The sequence below is a fragment of the Python bivittatus genome, unplaced genomic scaffold (assembly GCF_059951505.1).
Source record: "Python bivittatus isolate LINGU-HERP-01145 unplaced genomic scaffold, Pbiv_v1 ctg000200_np1212, whole genome shotgun sequence".
NCBI lineage: Eukaryota > Metazoa > Chordata > Lepidosauria > Squamata > Pythonidae > Python > Python bivittatus.
Window position 1 is genome coordinate 7,983,351 of NW_028277040.1, and position 17,746 is coordinate 8,001,096.

The 17,746-nt window shown below is 40.8% G+C and overlaps 2 protein-coding genes across 6 annotated transcripts in view; one reads left to right on the forward strand and one right to left on the reverse strand.

The window, feature by feature from the left end:
- Positions 1–12,796, reverse strand: part of NIF3L1 (NGG1 interacting factor 3 like 1) — an 18,731-nt gene extending 5,935 nt beyond the window's left edge. For 2 of the 5 annotated variants that reach the window (XM_007427993.3, XM_025166507.2), the window contains exons 1-6: positions 12,636–12,791; positions 12,249–12,377; positions 9,476–9,919; positions 5,342–5,507; positions 3,510–3,636; positions 695–833 (exon numbers count right to left, since the gene is read on the reverse strand). In XM_007427993.3, coding sequence (XP_007428055.1) covers positions 695–833; positions 3,510–3,636; positions 5,342–5,507; positions 9,476–9,911 — 868 coding nt within the window. In that variant the 5' untranslated portion in view covers positions 9,912–9,919; positions 12,249–12,377; positions 12,636–12,791. The other 3 variants (XM_025166508.2, XM_025166510.2, XM_025166509.2) reach the window with 3 other exon arrangements.
- On the forward strand, positions 12,687–17,659 carry PPIL3 (peptidylprolyl isomerase like 3; the record flags this gene model as incomplete). The annotated part of the gene is made up of 6 exons (XM_088135815.1): positions 12,687–13,283; positions 13,961–14,035; positions 14,947–15,040; positions 15,617–15,684; positions 16,357–16,475; positions 17,147–17,659. Coding segments are annotated over 6 exons (1,080 nt in total), but the record flags the coding sequence as incomplete, so codon positions are not given.
- Positions 17,660–17,746: the final 87 nt, after the last annotated feature.

Here is a 17,746-nt window from a genome sequence, read left to right on the forward strand (position 1 = left end):
GTAGTAGGCAATAGATTAAGGGCTGCAAGTTGGTGTACATGACTGGATCATCATTTATTTCCCTAGCCCTTCAGTAATCAAAAGCCATCAGTCTTCCTTACAGACACAAACAAGCAGGTTCATTCATCTTCAGTTAAAAGAGAACTGCTGCCAGTCAGAACAGTTAATTCTAGCCTAGGCAGGCCAATGCTCTGACTCAATGGTTTAGTGTTAGGTGAAACTAGCCAGTATAAGCTAGCACCTGTAGCAACACCATGTGACCAAATGAGTCTTTGAAGTGTAGTGATGGATATGGATTTCTTTCTCTCATGCTCTCCTTTATGAAAAGATACTCTTAACTTTTTTTAGTCTAACTAAAGATGTCCTTTCCAGATATTTTAGATGTGCTGAACTTTTAAATATCTTCCCCCTCTCCCCAACCCAAGTTATTTAAATGACTGGTCTGGCTGAACCAGACTAATTTTATTTAATTCCAGAGCAGAGCAATATTTTATCCTGAAACACTCAGTAGGAAATACTGTTGAATGTTTTTATAAGTGGCTCCTTTGGATGTATCAGTAAATCAAATCACTTAGGGCAAGAACCAGATGCTTCTATTCCTATCAAGCATCCTCTCACAAAATATAGAACAATGAACGGTTTAGGTAGCAAGTAGCACAACCCCAACATAAATTGTGAGAAAGCAAATATATACCGAGTGATTTCCCTGCTCCAAGAGCTAGACGAATATGAGACAATTTTAAGTGACTTTTCAATCGTTCAATCAAGAGAGAAACTGAGGCCGGTTCATGCAACGTGCATAAGCGTCCCATTCCAGTATCGGCAAGCAGAGGCTGAAAAGAAGCCAAGGATAAAATGCTTATGATGAAAGTGCTCTGACAGTTATCTTTTACCTTAATAAGGAAGACAGATTCATGTATTTATGTCTGTTTTCATAAATACAAGAACATTTCAAAAAATATACAGTAAAAGATATACTAAAGGACTATGACATATTTCCAATTTGTCTTTAACATGCACCTATGAGCTGCACTAACAACTATGACATATAGCTGCCAATCCTTTGCAAATTTAGTTGGGACCAAGCCCCTTTCAAATGAGACTAAGCATGCATAGGATGGATTGTAATATGTAAATTGTATTAAATTTGAGAACATTAAGGTTCACTTATTCACACATTCCATATCTATCTCAAATTACTCAATAGTTATGCTTGTCTTATTTCCAGATTTCAGATACGACAAACTTTAATACACAAAGTCTCAGAAAACAGTGGGCAAGTTTTTCAGTTCTCCAGAATGCTGTTTCAAACAAATGGTAAAATGAAGAGGGGAGAATGGGAACATTTTATTTTTCAGCCATGGAGTCTGAATTTAGTTATAGGCTGAAGGAAAAGATGGGAATAGGATACAGATATTCAAGTTAGGCTCTACTGGATGTTGCAATAGTGCAAAGATGGGCATGATAAAGGACAAAAAAGGCAGGGACCTAACAGAAGCAGAAGAGATTAAGAAGAGGTGGCAAGAATACACAGAAGAACTGTACAAGAAACATCTTAATGTCCCTGATGTCCATGCTGGTATGGTCACTGATCTTGACCTGGACATCCTAGAGAACGAAGTCAAATTGGCCTTAGGAAGCATTACTAACAACAAAGCTAGTGGAGATGACAGTATTCCAGCTGAGTTATTTAAAATACTAAAAGATGATCCTGTTAAAGTGCTACACTCAATATGCCAGCAAGTATGGAAAACGCAATAGTGGCCACGGGATTGGAAAAGGTCAGTTTACATTCCAATTCCAAAGAAGGGCAATGCCAAAGAACGCTCAAACTACTGCACAATTGCACTCATTTCACATGCTAGGAAGGTTATACTCAAAATCCTACAAGCTAGGCTTCAGCAGTATGTGAACTGAGAACTATGGGATGTACAAGCTGGGTTTCAAAGAGGCAGAGGAACTAGAGATCAAATTGCCAACATTTGCTGGATCATGGAAAAAGCACAAGAGTTCCAGAAAAACATCTACTTCTGCTTCATTGACTATGCAAAAGCCTTCAATTCTGTGGATCACAACAAACTGGCAAATTCTTAAAGAGATGGGGGTACCAGACCACCTTACCTGTCTCCTGAGAAATCTGTATGCAGGCCAAGAAGCAACACTTACCACCAGTCACGGAACAACCAATTGGTTCAAAATAGGGAAAGGAGTATGACAAGGCTGTATACTGTCACCCTCCTTATTTAACTTATATGCAGAGTACATCATGAGAAATGCCAGGCTGGAAGAATCACAAGCTGGAATTAAGATTGCAGGGAGAAACATCAACAACCTCAGATATGCAGACCCTAATGGCAGAAAGTGAAGAAGAACTAAAGAGCCTCTTGATGAGGGTGAAAGAGGAGAGTGCGAAAGCTGGCTTGAAACTCAACATTAAAAAAAATTAAGATCATGGCATCTGGACCCATCAATTCCTGGCAAATACAAGCGGTAGAAATGGAAGCAGTAACAGACTTCATTTATTTGGGCTCCAAGATCGCTGCAGACAGAGACTGCAGCCATGAAATTAAAAGACACTTGCTCCTTGGGAGGAAAGCTATGGCAAACCTAGCATATTAAAAAGCAGAGATGTCACCTTGCCAACAAAGATCCACATAATCAAAGCTATGGTTTTTCCAGTAGTAATGTATGGCTGTGAGAGCTGGACCATAAAGAAGGCTGAGCACCGAAGAATTGATGCCTTTGAACTGTGGTGCTAGAGAAGACTCTTAAGAGTCCCTTGGACTGCTAGGAGGTCAAACCAGTCAATCTTAAAGGAAATCAACCCTGACTGCTCATTGGAAGGATTAATAATGAAGCTCAAGCTCAGATACTTTGGCCACCTAATGTGAAGAGAGGACTCTTTGGAAAAGACCCTGATGCTGGGAAAGATTGAAGGCAAAAGGAGAAGAGGACGGCAGAGGATGAGATGGTTAGATAACATCACTGAAGCAATGAGCATGAAACTGAGCAAACTCGGGAGGTGGTGAAGGGCAGGAAGGCCTGGCGCAATATGGTTCATGGGGTCATGAAGAGTCGGACATGACTTAACAACTGAACAACAACAACAGATGTTGCAATCATTCGAGGTTGTACCTTGGATTCTCTCAGGAATTGCTGACATGGAGAACAAGCAGCAGCTGATCCCCATTTTTGAAAAGATATGATCCAGCTGATACAGCCAGATTCTCGGCAATCTGTTCTCTTACTGGCACTTTCTTCAAACTTACTGAAGATATGCTAGGAAGCTGCAGCTGTATCTGCAAAGGATCCTTTTTATTTCTGCTAGAAACAAAACATCTCTTTGCTAAGTCATTTCTTTGGCTTCCTTGCTAAAAAGAGATGCAACCAAGCCCTCCTCCATCACACTGCTTCATCTTGATTTATTCTTTTTGCAGCTATTGGGCATACTTCTTTCTTAAGCAAACTTTGTGTAAAAGTATACTTTGATCTGTTTGTATGCGGTTTACCTTGTGTAGTGGTATGATTTCAGTCTTTTGATATAGGAGGCTATTCTGGGAAAGCAAGGCCACCACTTGTAACAAAGCTAGCTGAGAACAGTTCAAGCTGACACGTGTTTGTTCTTCACCTTCAACCCTTGGAAAATTAGAACACAAATGTTAATAAGAAAACCTTACAATATGCCTCTTAGGTTTCCGGTGAATAATATTTAAATGTTAGCTCTGGTTCTCTCACGTGAGCAGATCACAAAATGTAGTTAGTGCTGCTCCCCACCCACCCACCCCCAGCCTTTGGCAGATAAGTTGAAGCAGGACTCGTGTTACCTGTCATGTCATGTGGCAGCCATATGAAAATGTTGCTTGAGGCCATTCATAAATTTGGACAAGGATACAACACCATCTAAGGCCTATAACACTGAGCTTGATTGCTCTCATTTCCATCTCTTTATTTGTGGCTTCAGCTGACTCAAGTGGAGTGGGTCACTTTTGTGGAGAGAAAGACCTATTTCTTGGGGATCTACAAATGTGTGGTGGGGGTGGGAGAGATCCTAGTTCAGAAGCATGACTGTCAGAGACTACAGAGCTGCTTCCTGGGTTCTTAGACGTTTGGTGTATGTAGCCTCTTGCAAGTCTATCCACCCTGTTCCACTTCCGCACCTGGATCACAGAAAGGGGACGGGACATTTTATCAGTGAGAGATGACCCATCACGCAAAGAAATGTAGGATCAAAGAATATCATGTGCTTTCCATAGCTGAGGTTGCAGATTTAATCCCTGGCATTTCTAGTTAAAAAGTTGTCAAAGGTCAAAAAGCGACGGCTAATCCTAGAGAGCCACTGCCTGTTGGATTAGACAATATCTGCTAGAGAAATAAATACTCTGGCCTGGGGACAGGCTGCTTCCTCTGGTTTATAGCACGGCAGTATAAGCTCATGCCCATAATTTAATATGCACCATCAGGCTAGTCATACTAGTCTAAAAAACGCTGGGACATCCTAGCTCTTTAATGAAGAGCTTGGCCTGAAATGTAATACAAAGCAGCATGCCTCATCAGACATACATCCAATAGTAGGAAAAAACACTGATTTCTTGGGGTATGGTTTTAAAGCAAAAATTTGTTATTACACAAAAATCCATAGTTGAATACAGTTGGATGAATTCTCTGAAACAGATTGCAGGTACTGAATTAAGTTAGAATATTTTTGCAAGCTGTTTAAACCATTATCACAGATTATCTGTATAACACAAGGTGGGAGGATTCAAAGAGTGCCTTTTAGACCAAGCTAAATCCAAAAATGCGAGGGAATTCCTGGAAGCTTGGTATTCAGACAAGGCAGCCATCAACAGGCACATAGGGATAAACAACATCTATACACTATTCAAAAGAGAATAAAAAGGAAAACAAAAGACCAGAATAGCTCCTCACCCGCAATCATCACCCAGATAAGAAGAGATTAACACCAAGATTATCACCAGACATACAAACAGCAGTAAACAATACCCTAATCAAGAAACTACCAGAGGGGAAAATTAAAACAAAACAAAACCCCCACCCCCACCAACACTGGCTGGGCATGCCACTGTATATAAACAGAGAGCAAACCCCACTCCCTGCTAGCACTGAAGATGTTACCTAGCCTGGTAACAAAATGTTTGCAAGAAAACAGCCAAGCTCAGAGAACCCCAAGGACTCCACAGAGTGCCTTTTAGCATAGTAAAATAATATGTACTTTCTTTCTACACATTTTCAAAAATGCTGTCTGGTCACAGATGAAGAACCTGCTCTTTTAGCACACTGAAACTGGTCAAAAAAAATAACCTAGGATAGTCTCCTATAATACCTGGCAGGTTGAGTTGTGATGAGTGACACCTCTGGCATTGCATGGACCTGGGATAAAACTGTTTCTATGCTTTCACCAGAAGCAGCACTGAATTCTACCCGGAAAGGCCCACCTGCAGGGTAAGTGGAAGCTGTAGCCGGTTTCAGAGGAACAGAAGTACAAGCACCTGAAAAAAAGCAGAACAGCAGATTAAATGAATTGCACAAACTCCTGACTAAGTTCTGCCTTGCCGACCACCAAATCACATGCTTTCCATAACATTTTTGCCAGTATACTGTTGTTAACTTAACGAAAGCTGAGTTTTACTGAGTACCAATGAGATAATACATGAATATTTTAATGCTTTATAAGATGATAGCAGACTGCTGAAGTATTACATGCTAAATACAGCCATTAGTTACAGCCCTGTAACTACTGTATAGCTGAAAGATTACCAGATCACAACATCTTTTTTTAAATCAGATTTGCAAGGAGATGGCAGAGGAGGGACAGAGATCTTTCATTCCTGTAGCATTCCTGCTACATTTTTGCTTAGAATTCCTGATCACCCATGTTTATCATTCACATAGACTCACAGGGTAGGTTCTGTACCCTTGGCCATTTATATGTATAGTATCATTTGTGCACAGAGTATTGAGACATAACTACCCTTGTTGGATTGTTACCTTATGATAATCTGTAGTAGTAGAATTAAAAGACCCGTATCACATCAGTCTTCCGAAAAGGTGTCAATTAGATGGTTATCTTATACATTTCGCATTCTTAAGCACCAGTCCTTTACGGACTATGTTTTCTTAGGGCAAGATCATAATTTTTAAGGAAGTCTTTAAAGCCACAATTAAGCTCATTGTTCTTCAAGGGAGAGAAATGTAAGGCAATTCAATGTCCTGATAACTACATGTACAGAGTAAGGAAGATGACCTTGACAGAAATATGCAGGAACCATTGGCTAGGCAAAAGGGGCTGAAGCTTTTTTTAAGTCCAGAACTTCCAGATAACATTTGGAAACAACTGAGACAGACACTCCCTAATTCACTGGAGTACAAGAATAAGGAGGAGGCACAGCACAATTATGTTATTATAGCCAAAATCAATAAAAGTACTGTGGAGTCCTTGGGGTTCTCTGAGCTTGGTTCTTTTCTTGCAAACGTTTTATTACCCGGCTAGGTAACATCTTCAGTGCTAAAACGGGATGGGGTTTGCTCTCTATTTATATACTGTGGCCTGCCTTGCCAGTACTGGTGGCTGTGGGGGTTTTGTTTTGCTCCTCTGGTAGTCCCTTGATTACCATCTGTTTACTGCTTGATTGTGTGCCTGGTGGTAACCTTTGCTGATCTGGGTGATGATTGCTGGTGAGGTGATCTTCTGGTCTTTTGTCTCTTTTGAATAGTATGTAGATGCTGTTTATCTCTATGTGTCTGTTAATTGCTGCCTTGTCTGAATACCAAGCTTTCAAGAATTCTCTTGCATTTTTGGATTTAGCTTGGTTTAAAATGCTGACAGTTTCCCAGTTAAAACTATGGTTGTCCATATGTTGTGAGATTAAGGAGTTTTCATCATGTCTTCTGACTGCTAGTTGGTGCTCATGGATGCGCTCTGCTAGTCTTCTGCCTGTTTGTCCTACATAGTGTTTGTTACAGTCCTTACACTGTATGTTGTAGATGATTCCTTTTTTTTCTTCTTGTGCTACTGGGTCTTTTGGTTTACTTAAGATATTTTGGAGTGATTCTGTTGGTTTGTGTGTTACAGAGATGCCATGTGGTTGTAATAGTCTTGGTGGTTTCTGAGACGTTTCTGATGTATGGTAGTGTGATCCTTTTCATAGCTTGTGTAGGTTGTGTTGTAGTAGGTTGAGTGGTCAGGCACTTTTTGATAAAGTTGCATGGTTATCCATTTTGTTGGAAGATGTTGTATAGGTGGTCTTTTCCCTTTTTCTGCTGTTCTGGGTTGCGGCAATGCATATGTGCTCGCTTGAATAATGTTCTTACACAGCTCCTCTTGTGGGAGGTTGGGTTGTTACTTTGGTAATGGAGTACTTGATTGGTGTGGGTTGTCTTGGGTTTCTAATTTACTGTTGTTTCCTCTGCTGAGGATATCCAGGAAGGGTAGCATGTTGTTGTTTTCTTCCTCTCTGGTGAATTTTATTCCTTTGAAGATGTTGCTGATGGTTTCATGTGTCTTCTCTAGTTGTTCCTTTTTTATTATAACAAATGTGTCATCTACATACCAGATCCATACTTTAGGTTGTATGTGGGTAAGTGCTATAGCTTCTAGGCATTGCATTACAATCTCTGCTATGAGTCCTGACAGTGGTGATCCCATCGGTGTGCCTCTGATTTGTTGGTATATTTGTCCATCAAACTGAAAATAGGTGGTGAGGTAGAGGTTGGTGAGGTCCATGATTCTGGGTATTTCGATCTGGGTGTATATGGTTAAGTCAGGTGTGTTGTGTAGTACTGCTGATATGGATTCTTTCGCTAGTTCTGGGTTTATGGACACCAAGAGTGCTGTGACATCAAATGAGACCATAATTTCATCTTCATTTATGTGTACATCTTTGATTTTCTGGAGGCACTGTACTGAGGAGTTGATAGAATATTCACTGTTCTCTATGAGGTGTCCAAGCTTTTTTGTCAGTTCTTTCACTATGTTGTATGTTCGAGTCCCTGGTAAAGATACAATTGGTTGGAGTGGTATGTCAGACTCGTGTATTTTTGGTCGTCCATAGAAGCGTGGGAAGATGGGTCCATTGCTTTTCATCTGCCACTGTTCTTCCTTTGTGATCTGGCCTTTCTTAGTTAGGTCATTGAGGGTTCTCTTGATTAGGTTGTCTAGTTTCTGTATTGGGTTGGTGTTAACAGGGATGTAAGTTTCTTTGTCTTCTAATAACTTTTTGGCTTTTTGCAGGTATTGTGATTTATCCATAATAACTGTGGTGTGGCCTTTGTCTGCTGGGAGGATGATGATGGTTTGGTCCTTCCTTAGGCTATTGAGGCGTGCTCTGTCCTCTGCTTTGAGTTGGTGTTGATATCATGTTCTTCTGATCTGTGGTATGATTGTCTGCCTTATGTTTTCTTAGGTCTCTGGGTTGAGTCCTATCGTTCTGAATGCTGCTTTTAGGGCTGCGTAGAAATCTACATACAACATACAGTGTAAGGACTGTAACAAACATTACGTAAGACTAGCAGAGCGCATCCATGAGCACCAACTAGCAGTCAGAAGACATGATGAAAACTCCTTAATCTCACAACACATGGACAGACTTAACCATAGTTTTAACTGGGAAACTGTCAGCATTTCAGACCAAGCTAAATCCAAAAATGGAAGAGAATTCTTGGAAGCTTGGTGTTCAGACAAGGCAGCAATTAACAGACACATAGAGATAAACAGCATCTACATACTATTCAAAAGAGACAAAAGACCAGAAGATCACCTCACCAGCAATCATCACCCAGATCAGCAAAGGTTACCACCAGGCACACAATCAAGCAGTAAACAGATGCTAATCAAGGAACTACCAGAGGAGCAAAACAAAACCCCCACAGCCACCAGTACTGGCAAGGCAGGCCACAGTATATAAATAGAGAGCAAACCCATCCCGTTTTAGCACTGAAGATGTTACCTAGCCATGTAATGAAACGTTTGCAAGAAAAGAACCAAGCTCAGAGAACCCCAAGGACTCCACAGTTCAACCCTGAGCTACACATATTCACCTCTTTTGGTACAATAAAAGTACTTTTAACCTTCCTGTAGAATTGATTTCATGGCCTGGTCTACCTAGTGGGCCCAACAGTATGGTACCTCAAGATGGGGAGAGAAGAGCTCCCCACAGATAACGTTTGGTTGTGAATTTATATTTCAGTGTAGTATTTTGTCATTGTTTGAAATAATCTTATCCATTCTGTGTTTTTAGTTGCCATTTGTCCCTAAACAGTAACAAAGATTTTACTTATCTAACATAGTCCCTCTGCTGAGACATATCAACAGAAACCAGTAATATCAAATGTTAGCAAGAATAGAAACATAACAACATTTAAAAACTCAAAGATTTTGTTATTTATTTTGTGTTTGGCTTGCAGGCACACACAGATTCTTATTTTATATATAGTGTAATTACTAACAAGATTGCCTCACCCAGTCCTGTAGCAAGCCAGCTATTGACTCCATGCGGTATAGCATCATATGCTGTATGAGGAGAATAAATGCCAACTCTGTTTTCCAAGGCTCGGATTACCAGACGCTCCTTCCATGTTTTCCATGTTATACGTTTCAGTGGGTGGAAAATGGGTGGGTGGTAAGAAAGAATGAGGTTTGCTTTCTTCTCCAGGGCTTCCTGCATCACATCCTCGGTCAAATCGTTGGTGAGAAAGAGGGTACTGACAATATGAGGAGGACTTGGCTCAACCAAGAGCCCCACATTGTCCCAACTTTCAGCCAGGGAAAGTGAAGCAAAATCATTTAAGGAAGAAACGAGGACTTTCAGATCCATGAAGAAGCGCAAAGATTGAACAATCAAGGATGGTGCTTGCAAAAACGGTCGTGTAGCCAGCTTCAAGCAGCACAGAGGCATGCAGATTTCTAGAAAACCCAAAAGCAAAAACATTGTTGGGAAACCAGAATGAACAGAAAGTATAATCTAATAGAAGAGAATATCTGTGGCTCAGGGCTGAACTGTGGAGTCCTTGGTACTTTCTGAGTTTGCTGGTTTGCTTGCAGATGTTTCATTACCTGACTTGGTAACATCATCAGTGTGATGGGGTTTGCTGCCTGTTTTATATGCAGTAGCTTGCCCTGCCAGTTTTGGCAGGGGTGTAGTTTCCTCCTTGGTGGTTCCTTGATTATTGTTTTCTGCCTGATTGTTTGTCTGGGGCTAATCCTTGCTTACCTGAATGTGGGCTGCTGGAGGGGGTGTGTTCTACTCTTTTTGTTTTCTTCCTAAGTTTTTTATTGTCTCTTTTGAATGTTATGTAAATGTGGTTCATCTCTATATGTCTATTGATGGCTGATTTGTCTGAATGCCAAGCTTCCAGGAATTCCCTAGCATTTTTGGATTTGGCTTGGTCTAAGATGCAGTGAAATTAAGAAGTTTTCATCACACAACACATGGACAGACTCAACCACAGTTTCAACTGGGAAACTATTAGCATCTTAAACCTAAGAAGGAAACAAGAAGAGAGAACACATCCCCTCCAGCAGCCCACCTTCAGATAAGCAGGGATCAACACCAGACAAACAATCAAGCAGAAAACAATGCGCTAATCAAGGAACCACCATAGAGGAAACTACACCCCTGCCAAAACTGGCAAGGCAAGCTACTGCATATAAACAGGCAGCAAACCCCACACTCACACTGATGATGTTACCTGGTTGGATACTGCAATGAAAGTCTGCAAGAAAACAACCAAGCTCAGAGAGCACCAAGAGCTCCACAGAAAGTGCAATGTAAAAATGTATCATTGTTCCACGGAAATATCCACCTGAAAAACTTAAAATGAGCCCAGTTCAAAGCAGATCTGAATAGTAATGGTAATGCAAAGTCACAGGCAATTTTCAAGCGCAGCATTTTCTTGAACAATCTTACTTCTACAACAGACAAAATGGAGAATGGAGAATGTAAGACCATGTCTTTGATTTCTGGTCTTAAAAAAAAAGAAAGAAATCCCACCCAATTTTCTACTTTCCTCACATTTCTAAACATAGCTCAGTCTCGTGCATTGACTCCTTCTGCCTTCAATGGTGCTTTACCTTAGGTCAATCCTATCACACAGTGGGTTGAGATGGTCCACAGTTTACAACATTCATTTCAGAGACAGGAATTCCCTAGGAAGGTGGGCCAAAAGTAGCTGTCATGGATGAACCAGCTAATGACACCTATTTACAAGAACGCAAACTAAAGAGATTGTTCCTCTCTTGAATCTCAGGATGTTCCCTAGCATTCCCATCTGACCTTTGCCTTTCTTTTTCTGGGCAGGTGAACACCTTTCCCCAAAAAAGTACCAGGAGGCAACCACTTACTTACTTACTTATTAAAGAGCCTAAAGAGACTTACTGAATAGAGATGCTGGAGAATTTGCTTTGTACAAGATGATTGGTTTCCCAGTTAATTAGTTTTCCTTAAAAATGGTTAAAATGGGGAAAGAACAAGGAACCAATAGTAGTTCCATGTAACTAGGTTCACACATCATGCTAAACATATGTATTGCAACCTTCTAAAATGATAAATGAACTTGCATAACTTTTTTACAACCCATGATTTCACTGGTTGGGCAAGAAATTTATTATTATTAGTAGTAGTAGTATTAGTATGAGATTTATATCCCACCTTTATTTTGTACAACTCAAGATGGCATACATAATGCTCCTACCTATTTTCCTACTTTTGATAATTACATGTTCATATACATATCACCAGGGTTCTCAAATTTGATGGGCTTATGCAGTCAAAGCAGGGACCAACTCCTGGAGTGAGTTTTGACAACACTGAAGCTTTGCCTATGTAAACTCTGGAGAACCTTGGATAAAGCTATAATGCCGTTTGTTTGGTTTTGATTTAACTCATTGTGTGATCTTGCCACTGGAGTTTGCAAATCCTAACTGATAGCATAGAGTTATGAATGAATCCAGCTAACTGTGGCATCTTCAACAAACCAACATGAACACAAAGTGTGTATCCAACCACAGCCTTGTCCAAGATAGAAACAGGGCTGTCAATCATATTACTGCAACATCATCATACATCCAGAGAAGAAAATCCTACACACCCGAATCAAATAGTGAAGTTTGATTTCCAAAGAGCAAGCTTTCAAAAAATGAGACGACTAATAAAAAGGGCTTTGAAAGGGAAAGTCAGGAGGGTCACATCTCTTCAGAATTATTCAGATCCTTCAAAACAGCAATTAGTGCTCACCTAGGATGTAAATCTCAGATCAGGGAAGCTGCAATCAAATACATGAGAAAGGTAGAAGAGTGAACAAGCAGTTACTGGAGAATATTCATGTAGTATTAGCGATCTACGTTGGTTTGTTTGAATGAATTCCTAAGATAAAATACGAGAAACGTCATAAAATACAAAATAACAGTCCACTTGCCCGCACGATCACCGGGAGAGAAAACCTTTCTTAACTCCCTGTTAAACCCTGCCATATGTTACAGTTCCTGGAGCTCTATCCAACGCGCAGTTCCTCCCAGGTAAGCTTTCCTGATTTTAAGGGGATTTTTTTTCCCAAGAAAGGAACGATAAACTTGCAATCGTCCCCCCCCCGCCCCCGCCGTCCTTTTGCGACTGCCTCCTTACCCAGACAGCCAAGCTCTCCTCAGATTCCTGAAATAAATTGCTTCATTCTCCCCCTCCTGGAAAAACACCACCGCGTATGAACAACGCTCTCAACTCCCGTCTGGCAGGCAGGCAGGCAGGCAGGCCGGCCGGCCGAAGCGCCTCCTTCCCCCTCTGCCGCCCGGCAGAAGCGGCGCCCGGCGCCCGGCGGGAGAAAGGCCGACCGCGGCAGATCCGGGGCCGGGCCTGAGTGCCGAAGACAACATAGGAAGGCGGAGCGCGTGCACATTTGGGCTCGCGCGCCTTCGTTGCTCTTCTCCTCGCGGGAAGGCAGCGCAGGACCTCGGATGCCGAGCTAAGGGACGGCCGAGGGCCTCGTTGATTTTGCCCCTTCTGCGGCCGTCTTACCAGAGCAGTCAGGAAACTCCCAAAGCCTTTAGCCTGAGAAACTGCTCTGCTCGCCCCGGGTTTCTTTACCATGTGCTGCGTTTCCGCTGGTTTCAGCGGCGCTGCTATTCGGGACGCCTTCAGACACGGGCGCGTTGCTTCCCCCCGCTAACCGGCAAAGATGGTGAGGCTTGCGGCTTCGAGACCTGGCGCGGCGCGTGCAGCGTGGGCCGACCTCTCGCTCTCGCGGAACGCCTTTCCATACCGGGGCCTCGCGTCCGCGTACGTTTCCGCTGTAGGGTCCCCCTGGCATCCTTGCACCTGGGGGGAATAGGGAATTGCTGAAAGACGGGTCGCTTGGCCAGAGGCCTTATTGAGTTGACCTGATCAGCCATCCAGTACTACCCCTGTTCTTTGGGCTGTTACACCGAAGCCAATCGATGCCTTGTGATTTCTGTGAAGAAAGATCAGACAACCTGCCTGTTCGAAGACCAAGATAAAACTTGATTTATATCTTAATGGGGGTTGGATCTCGAATTAGCCCTGCTGAGACTAGGATGATGAAAAATTATGATTGAAGTTAGGATTGACTTGCCTGGTTGATTTTAGCAAGGCTACGCTAACCAGGACTAAAGCTGGGTCCTGCCTATCGTACACACCCATTCTGAGCCCCACATTTGAAATGCAGAAGCTGACTACTGCATTCTCTGCAAAAGGACTATGAACTGGGGTTTAAATTAGCTTTCTCCAACAAAGTACTCTTAAGAAGCAACTCTGTTATCCCGTGGAGAGGCATATATACACTGTATGTCCTTTTACAACCAGTTATTTTAATTGGATTGCTGTAGTATATTTAACTGCTTTTTTGTTTGTTGACTGCTGTGAAAAAAATATAAAAGTGTGCATATTTCCCTGACACATATATATATATATATAATATAGTTCAATTCCTCCTCCAGGCTGTCACACTGCACACTGATGTTGGAGATATTAAAATAGAGTTATTCTGTGAACGAACACCAAAAGCTTGTGAAGTAAGTCATGAAAATAAAAGATACCACTGAACAGAGGAACAATTCAGATTTTATAAAAATTCTCAGTATAAGAGATAAGACAACAAAACATGGTAGATATGGAGTCCTTGGGGTTTTCTGAGGTTGGTTGTTTTCTTACAAATGTTTCATTACCCAACTAGGTAACATCTTCAGGGCTAGAATGGGATGCAGATATTACCTAGTTGTGTAACGAAATGTTTGCAAGAAAACAACCAAGCTCAGAGAACCCCAAGGACTCCACAGTTCAACCCTGAGCTATACATATTCTCTTCTAATGGTAGATATGCTTTGTTTATCTCCCTTAAGCCCATCCCACTATATTTCTTTAATCTGGTGTGTTGGGATTAGAATTCCTAGGCACAATTTATTGGCTATGTTGCTTGGGAGTTTTAGGAACTATAATCTCCAAACATTTAGACAGTATCACTGTTGGCTGTTTTTCACTAACCATTTTCATATCTTAATAGGCATTCTGCTGTACTTTACAGAGTTAAGGGCCAAATCCTTTTACATCTACACATTTAGTTTTGACAGAATAGCAACACCAGATAAACTTACTATTTCTGACTTCCTATGGTTTTGCATTGAATATTAGTTTCCATCCATTTTAGTTCACACTTTTTACTTGCATTGTATTGTTGATTTGTTTAAATGACATAGCTTTCAAAACGCATAGTTTAGAACTGATTTGTTTGATCCTGGGGCTTCCCACTAATTCAGTCAGTGGTGGCTTAGCAGAGGGTGCTTGGAAGGTTAATCACATGTCATTCAGCCATATTTTACCATGATATTTGGATGTGGCTGTTATGTCTAAGCAAGTCTTTGGAATGAGTATAACATGTTTTGTATCACAGTGTGTTTCTTAACTGGCATTCTGGTTCTTTCCTTAGAATTTTCTGGCTCTCTGTGCTAGTAACTACTATAGTGGCTGTACTTTTCACCGGAATATCAAAGGCTTTATGGTTCAGACGGGAGACCCAACTGGTAATTCCTTTTATAAAAGTTAGATATATTACACCATTCTCCTGAAGCAATACTACCATACGACTAAGAAAAGCATTTTACTGCAAAGATGAGGACAATTGTAATTTTATGAATTTGCTATGTAAATTTTGCAAAATAATTTGCTAAACAGTAGTTCTTTAGATATGAATTTTAAAAAGGCAAATAAAAGCTATCTATTGTATAGATCAGTATATTCGACAGATCCAAAAAACACATTTTGAGGACACCATCTTCTAGGACATAAGAGTGAGGTCTTTTAAAGGTTGCCTGAGGTTTGAGCAGCTAGAGAACAGTAAGCATCTATTGTGTTTTTCAGAAACTCCAGCCCCAATGAGAGAAAACCTCTCCATCTTTCTTACTTACTCATTTTTTTGAGGAACTGGGGACATAGAAATTTTGTGCTAGACAGGAGGGTACCTGGATTTATGGGGATAAGATTTGTGTGCGGTTGACTTTGTGCCTTGATTTTGAAGCCCACTTGACCCATGTTTCTGTTTCTGTTCCTGTTCTCTCTTCTCTCTCCCCCCGCCCCTTTCCTCTTCCTGATTACTTCAGGTTCTGGGAAAGGAGGAAACAGTATTTGGGGCAGGAAGTTTGAAGATGAATACAGTGAATACTTAAAGGTGATTTTTTTCTTCTTCTTTCCATTGCAGTTCCTTGTTCAAGTTATACATTTTCTTTTTTAAAAATTATCTGAGCATAAGGTAGCTATGAACCTAACTATGGAAGAAGATTGCATTGCTCACCTGATTCCCATTCCCTCTGTGGAAAGGAGGATATTTGGGAATGGGATAGGTTTGGGGCATGGGGTACTGCAAGTAGGTAGTGTCTTGAATAGACCCAATAGTCTTTGCCCTAGTTGAGTCATAATGCGAAATCTAGGTTTGTTTTATGTAATTATAGTTTGCTTCAGGGTTTCCATCCATCCATCAGTAGGACCCATACCTTCTACTTATCTGGGATGGCCAGAACAAAAGGCAACATTGTCAAAGTTATTGCAGGGACTGGGGTGGTTCTTGTATTTAGTTCCATGAATTTTAGTCTCGGTTTCCTTTTTGGAACACTTGCACTGACAAGTTACTAAAGAGGATGTTGTAACGGAAAACAGTAAAGAGCCTTACAGTCCCAAGTTTGGAAAAGACTGAAGTAAGCAAATCAGCCCAGAGATAGGCCAAGTCTTTGCTTGTTTAGAGTTTTATACTGTAAGCTGCCTTAAAGTAGAACAGAAATATTAGAAATAAATGAAAAAAAATACTTACTAGTACATATATTCTAATTTCCTGATTCACTTTCAGCACAGTGTCCGTGGAGTTGTTTCCATGGCAAACAATGGTCCAAATACAAATGGATCTCAGTTCTTTATCACCTATGGCAAACAGCCACATCTTGACATGAAATACACCGTCTTTGGGAAGTAAGTGATCCAATGTTACTGAATAAAATAAAAGACTGCATACCATAGAATTAAAAAGAGTCTAGTAGGGTGGAGACACTGCATGGTTTATGGGGGGAAAACCCATATTTATCCCAGATACCTCCTCTGCTACTCTTTAAGCAACCTGCCCCACCTGACTTTAGTTTTTAAAAAAGCCTTTTTATTTACTTTTTTGCTGCAAATGTCAAACCAAAGCACAACTTTCTCCACCTAGAGTGCTCTCCAGATACATGGGCAACTCCCAGAAATCACAGCAATGGCCATGTTCACGGGAGAATTCTAGGAACTGATGTCCATTACATAACATCATAATTATTTATAGTAATGTCTCTCTATCATACAGACTTCCTTGAAAAACTAAAATCATGGGTGACTACATTTCAGTGTTTTCCTTGGAAGCCTGACTAGTAAAAAGATAACAGTAAGCTAAGTTGGTAGAGAGTATCCTAGGGGACAGGAGAGTATGACAGGAAGCTATCTCACCATTCTGTTCTTCAAGAGGCGTTTTGTCTTTGGCCATAGGCACCACGGCCGGCTATTTGTGAATGGGCTTGTATCCCCACAACAGCTTCTTACAAAGATGAGAGAAGGCATGTGCCTTTCTATGCAAGGAGATTCTCATTACTATTTTTGTTTATTTCTCCGTGTAGAGTAATCGATGGCTTGGATACACTGGATGAGCTGGAGAAGTTGCCTGTAAATGAAAAGACATTTCGTCCCTTGAATGATGTCCATATTAAAGATGTGACAATTCACGCTAACCCTTTTGCTCAATAGCTGCAATGGGCTAACTTTTTTAATTTGAACATTTCACAGGAGAGAAATTCTAAATGTTGATGTTCAAAATGTTTAAAATCAAATTATATTTTTTCTATTGGTAATCCAGACAGTGTTCCTGAACTGATTGCTATCTCCCTTATTTAAGATTCAATTTCGTCAAGAATACCAGACTAGCTGAAAAAGCAGTACAGAGGCTAGTTTGGGTACCTGGCGTCATAATCATTTTTTAAAATCTATTGAAAATCTCCAATATCAACAAACTGGAGAGTTGATGAACAAACAAGGAATGCTAGAGGATAAGTCTGTGTTAACAAAGGCTTGTTCAAGGAAAAGGCATTGCCAGTTGGATGACTAAAATAAAGATGTATGAATATTTATATAAATTCTGTGTTTTAATGTGAGTATTCCTAAAAATGCAATTTTCATTTTATTTGTTTATTGGATTTATATGCTGCTGAATCATACTGATT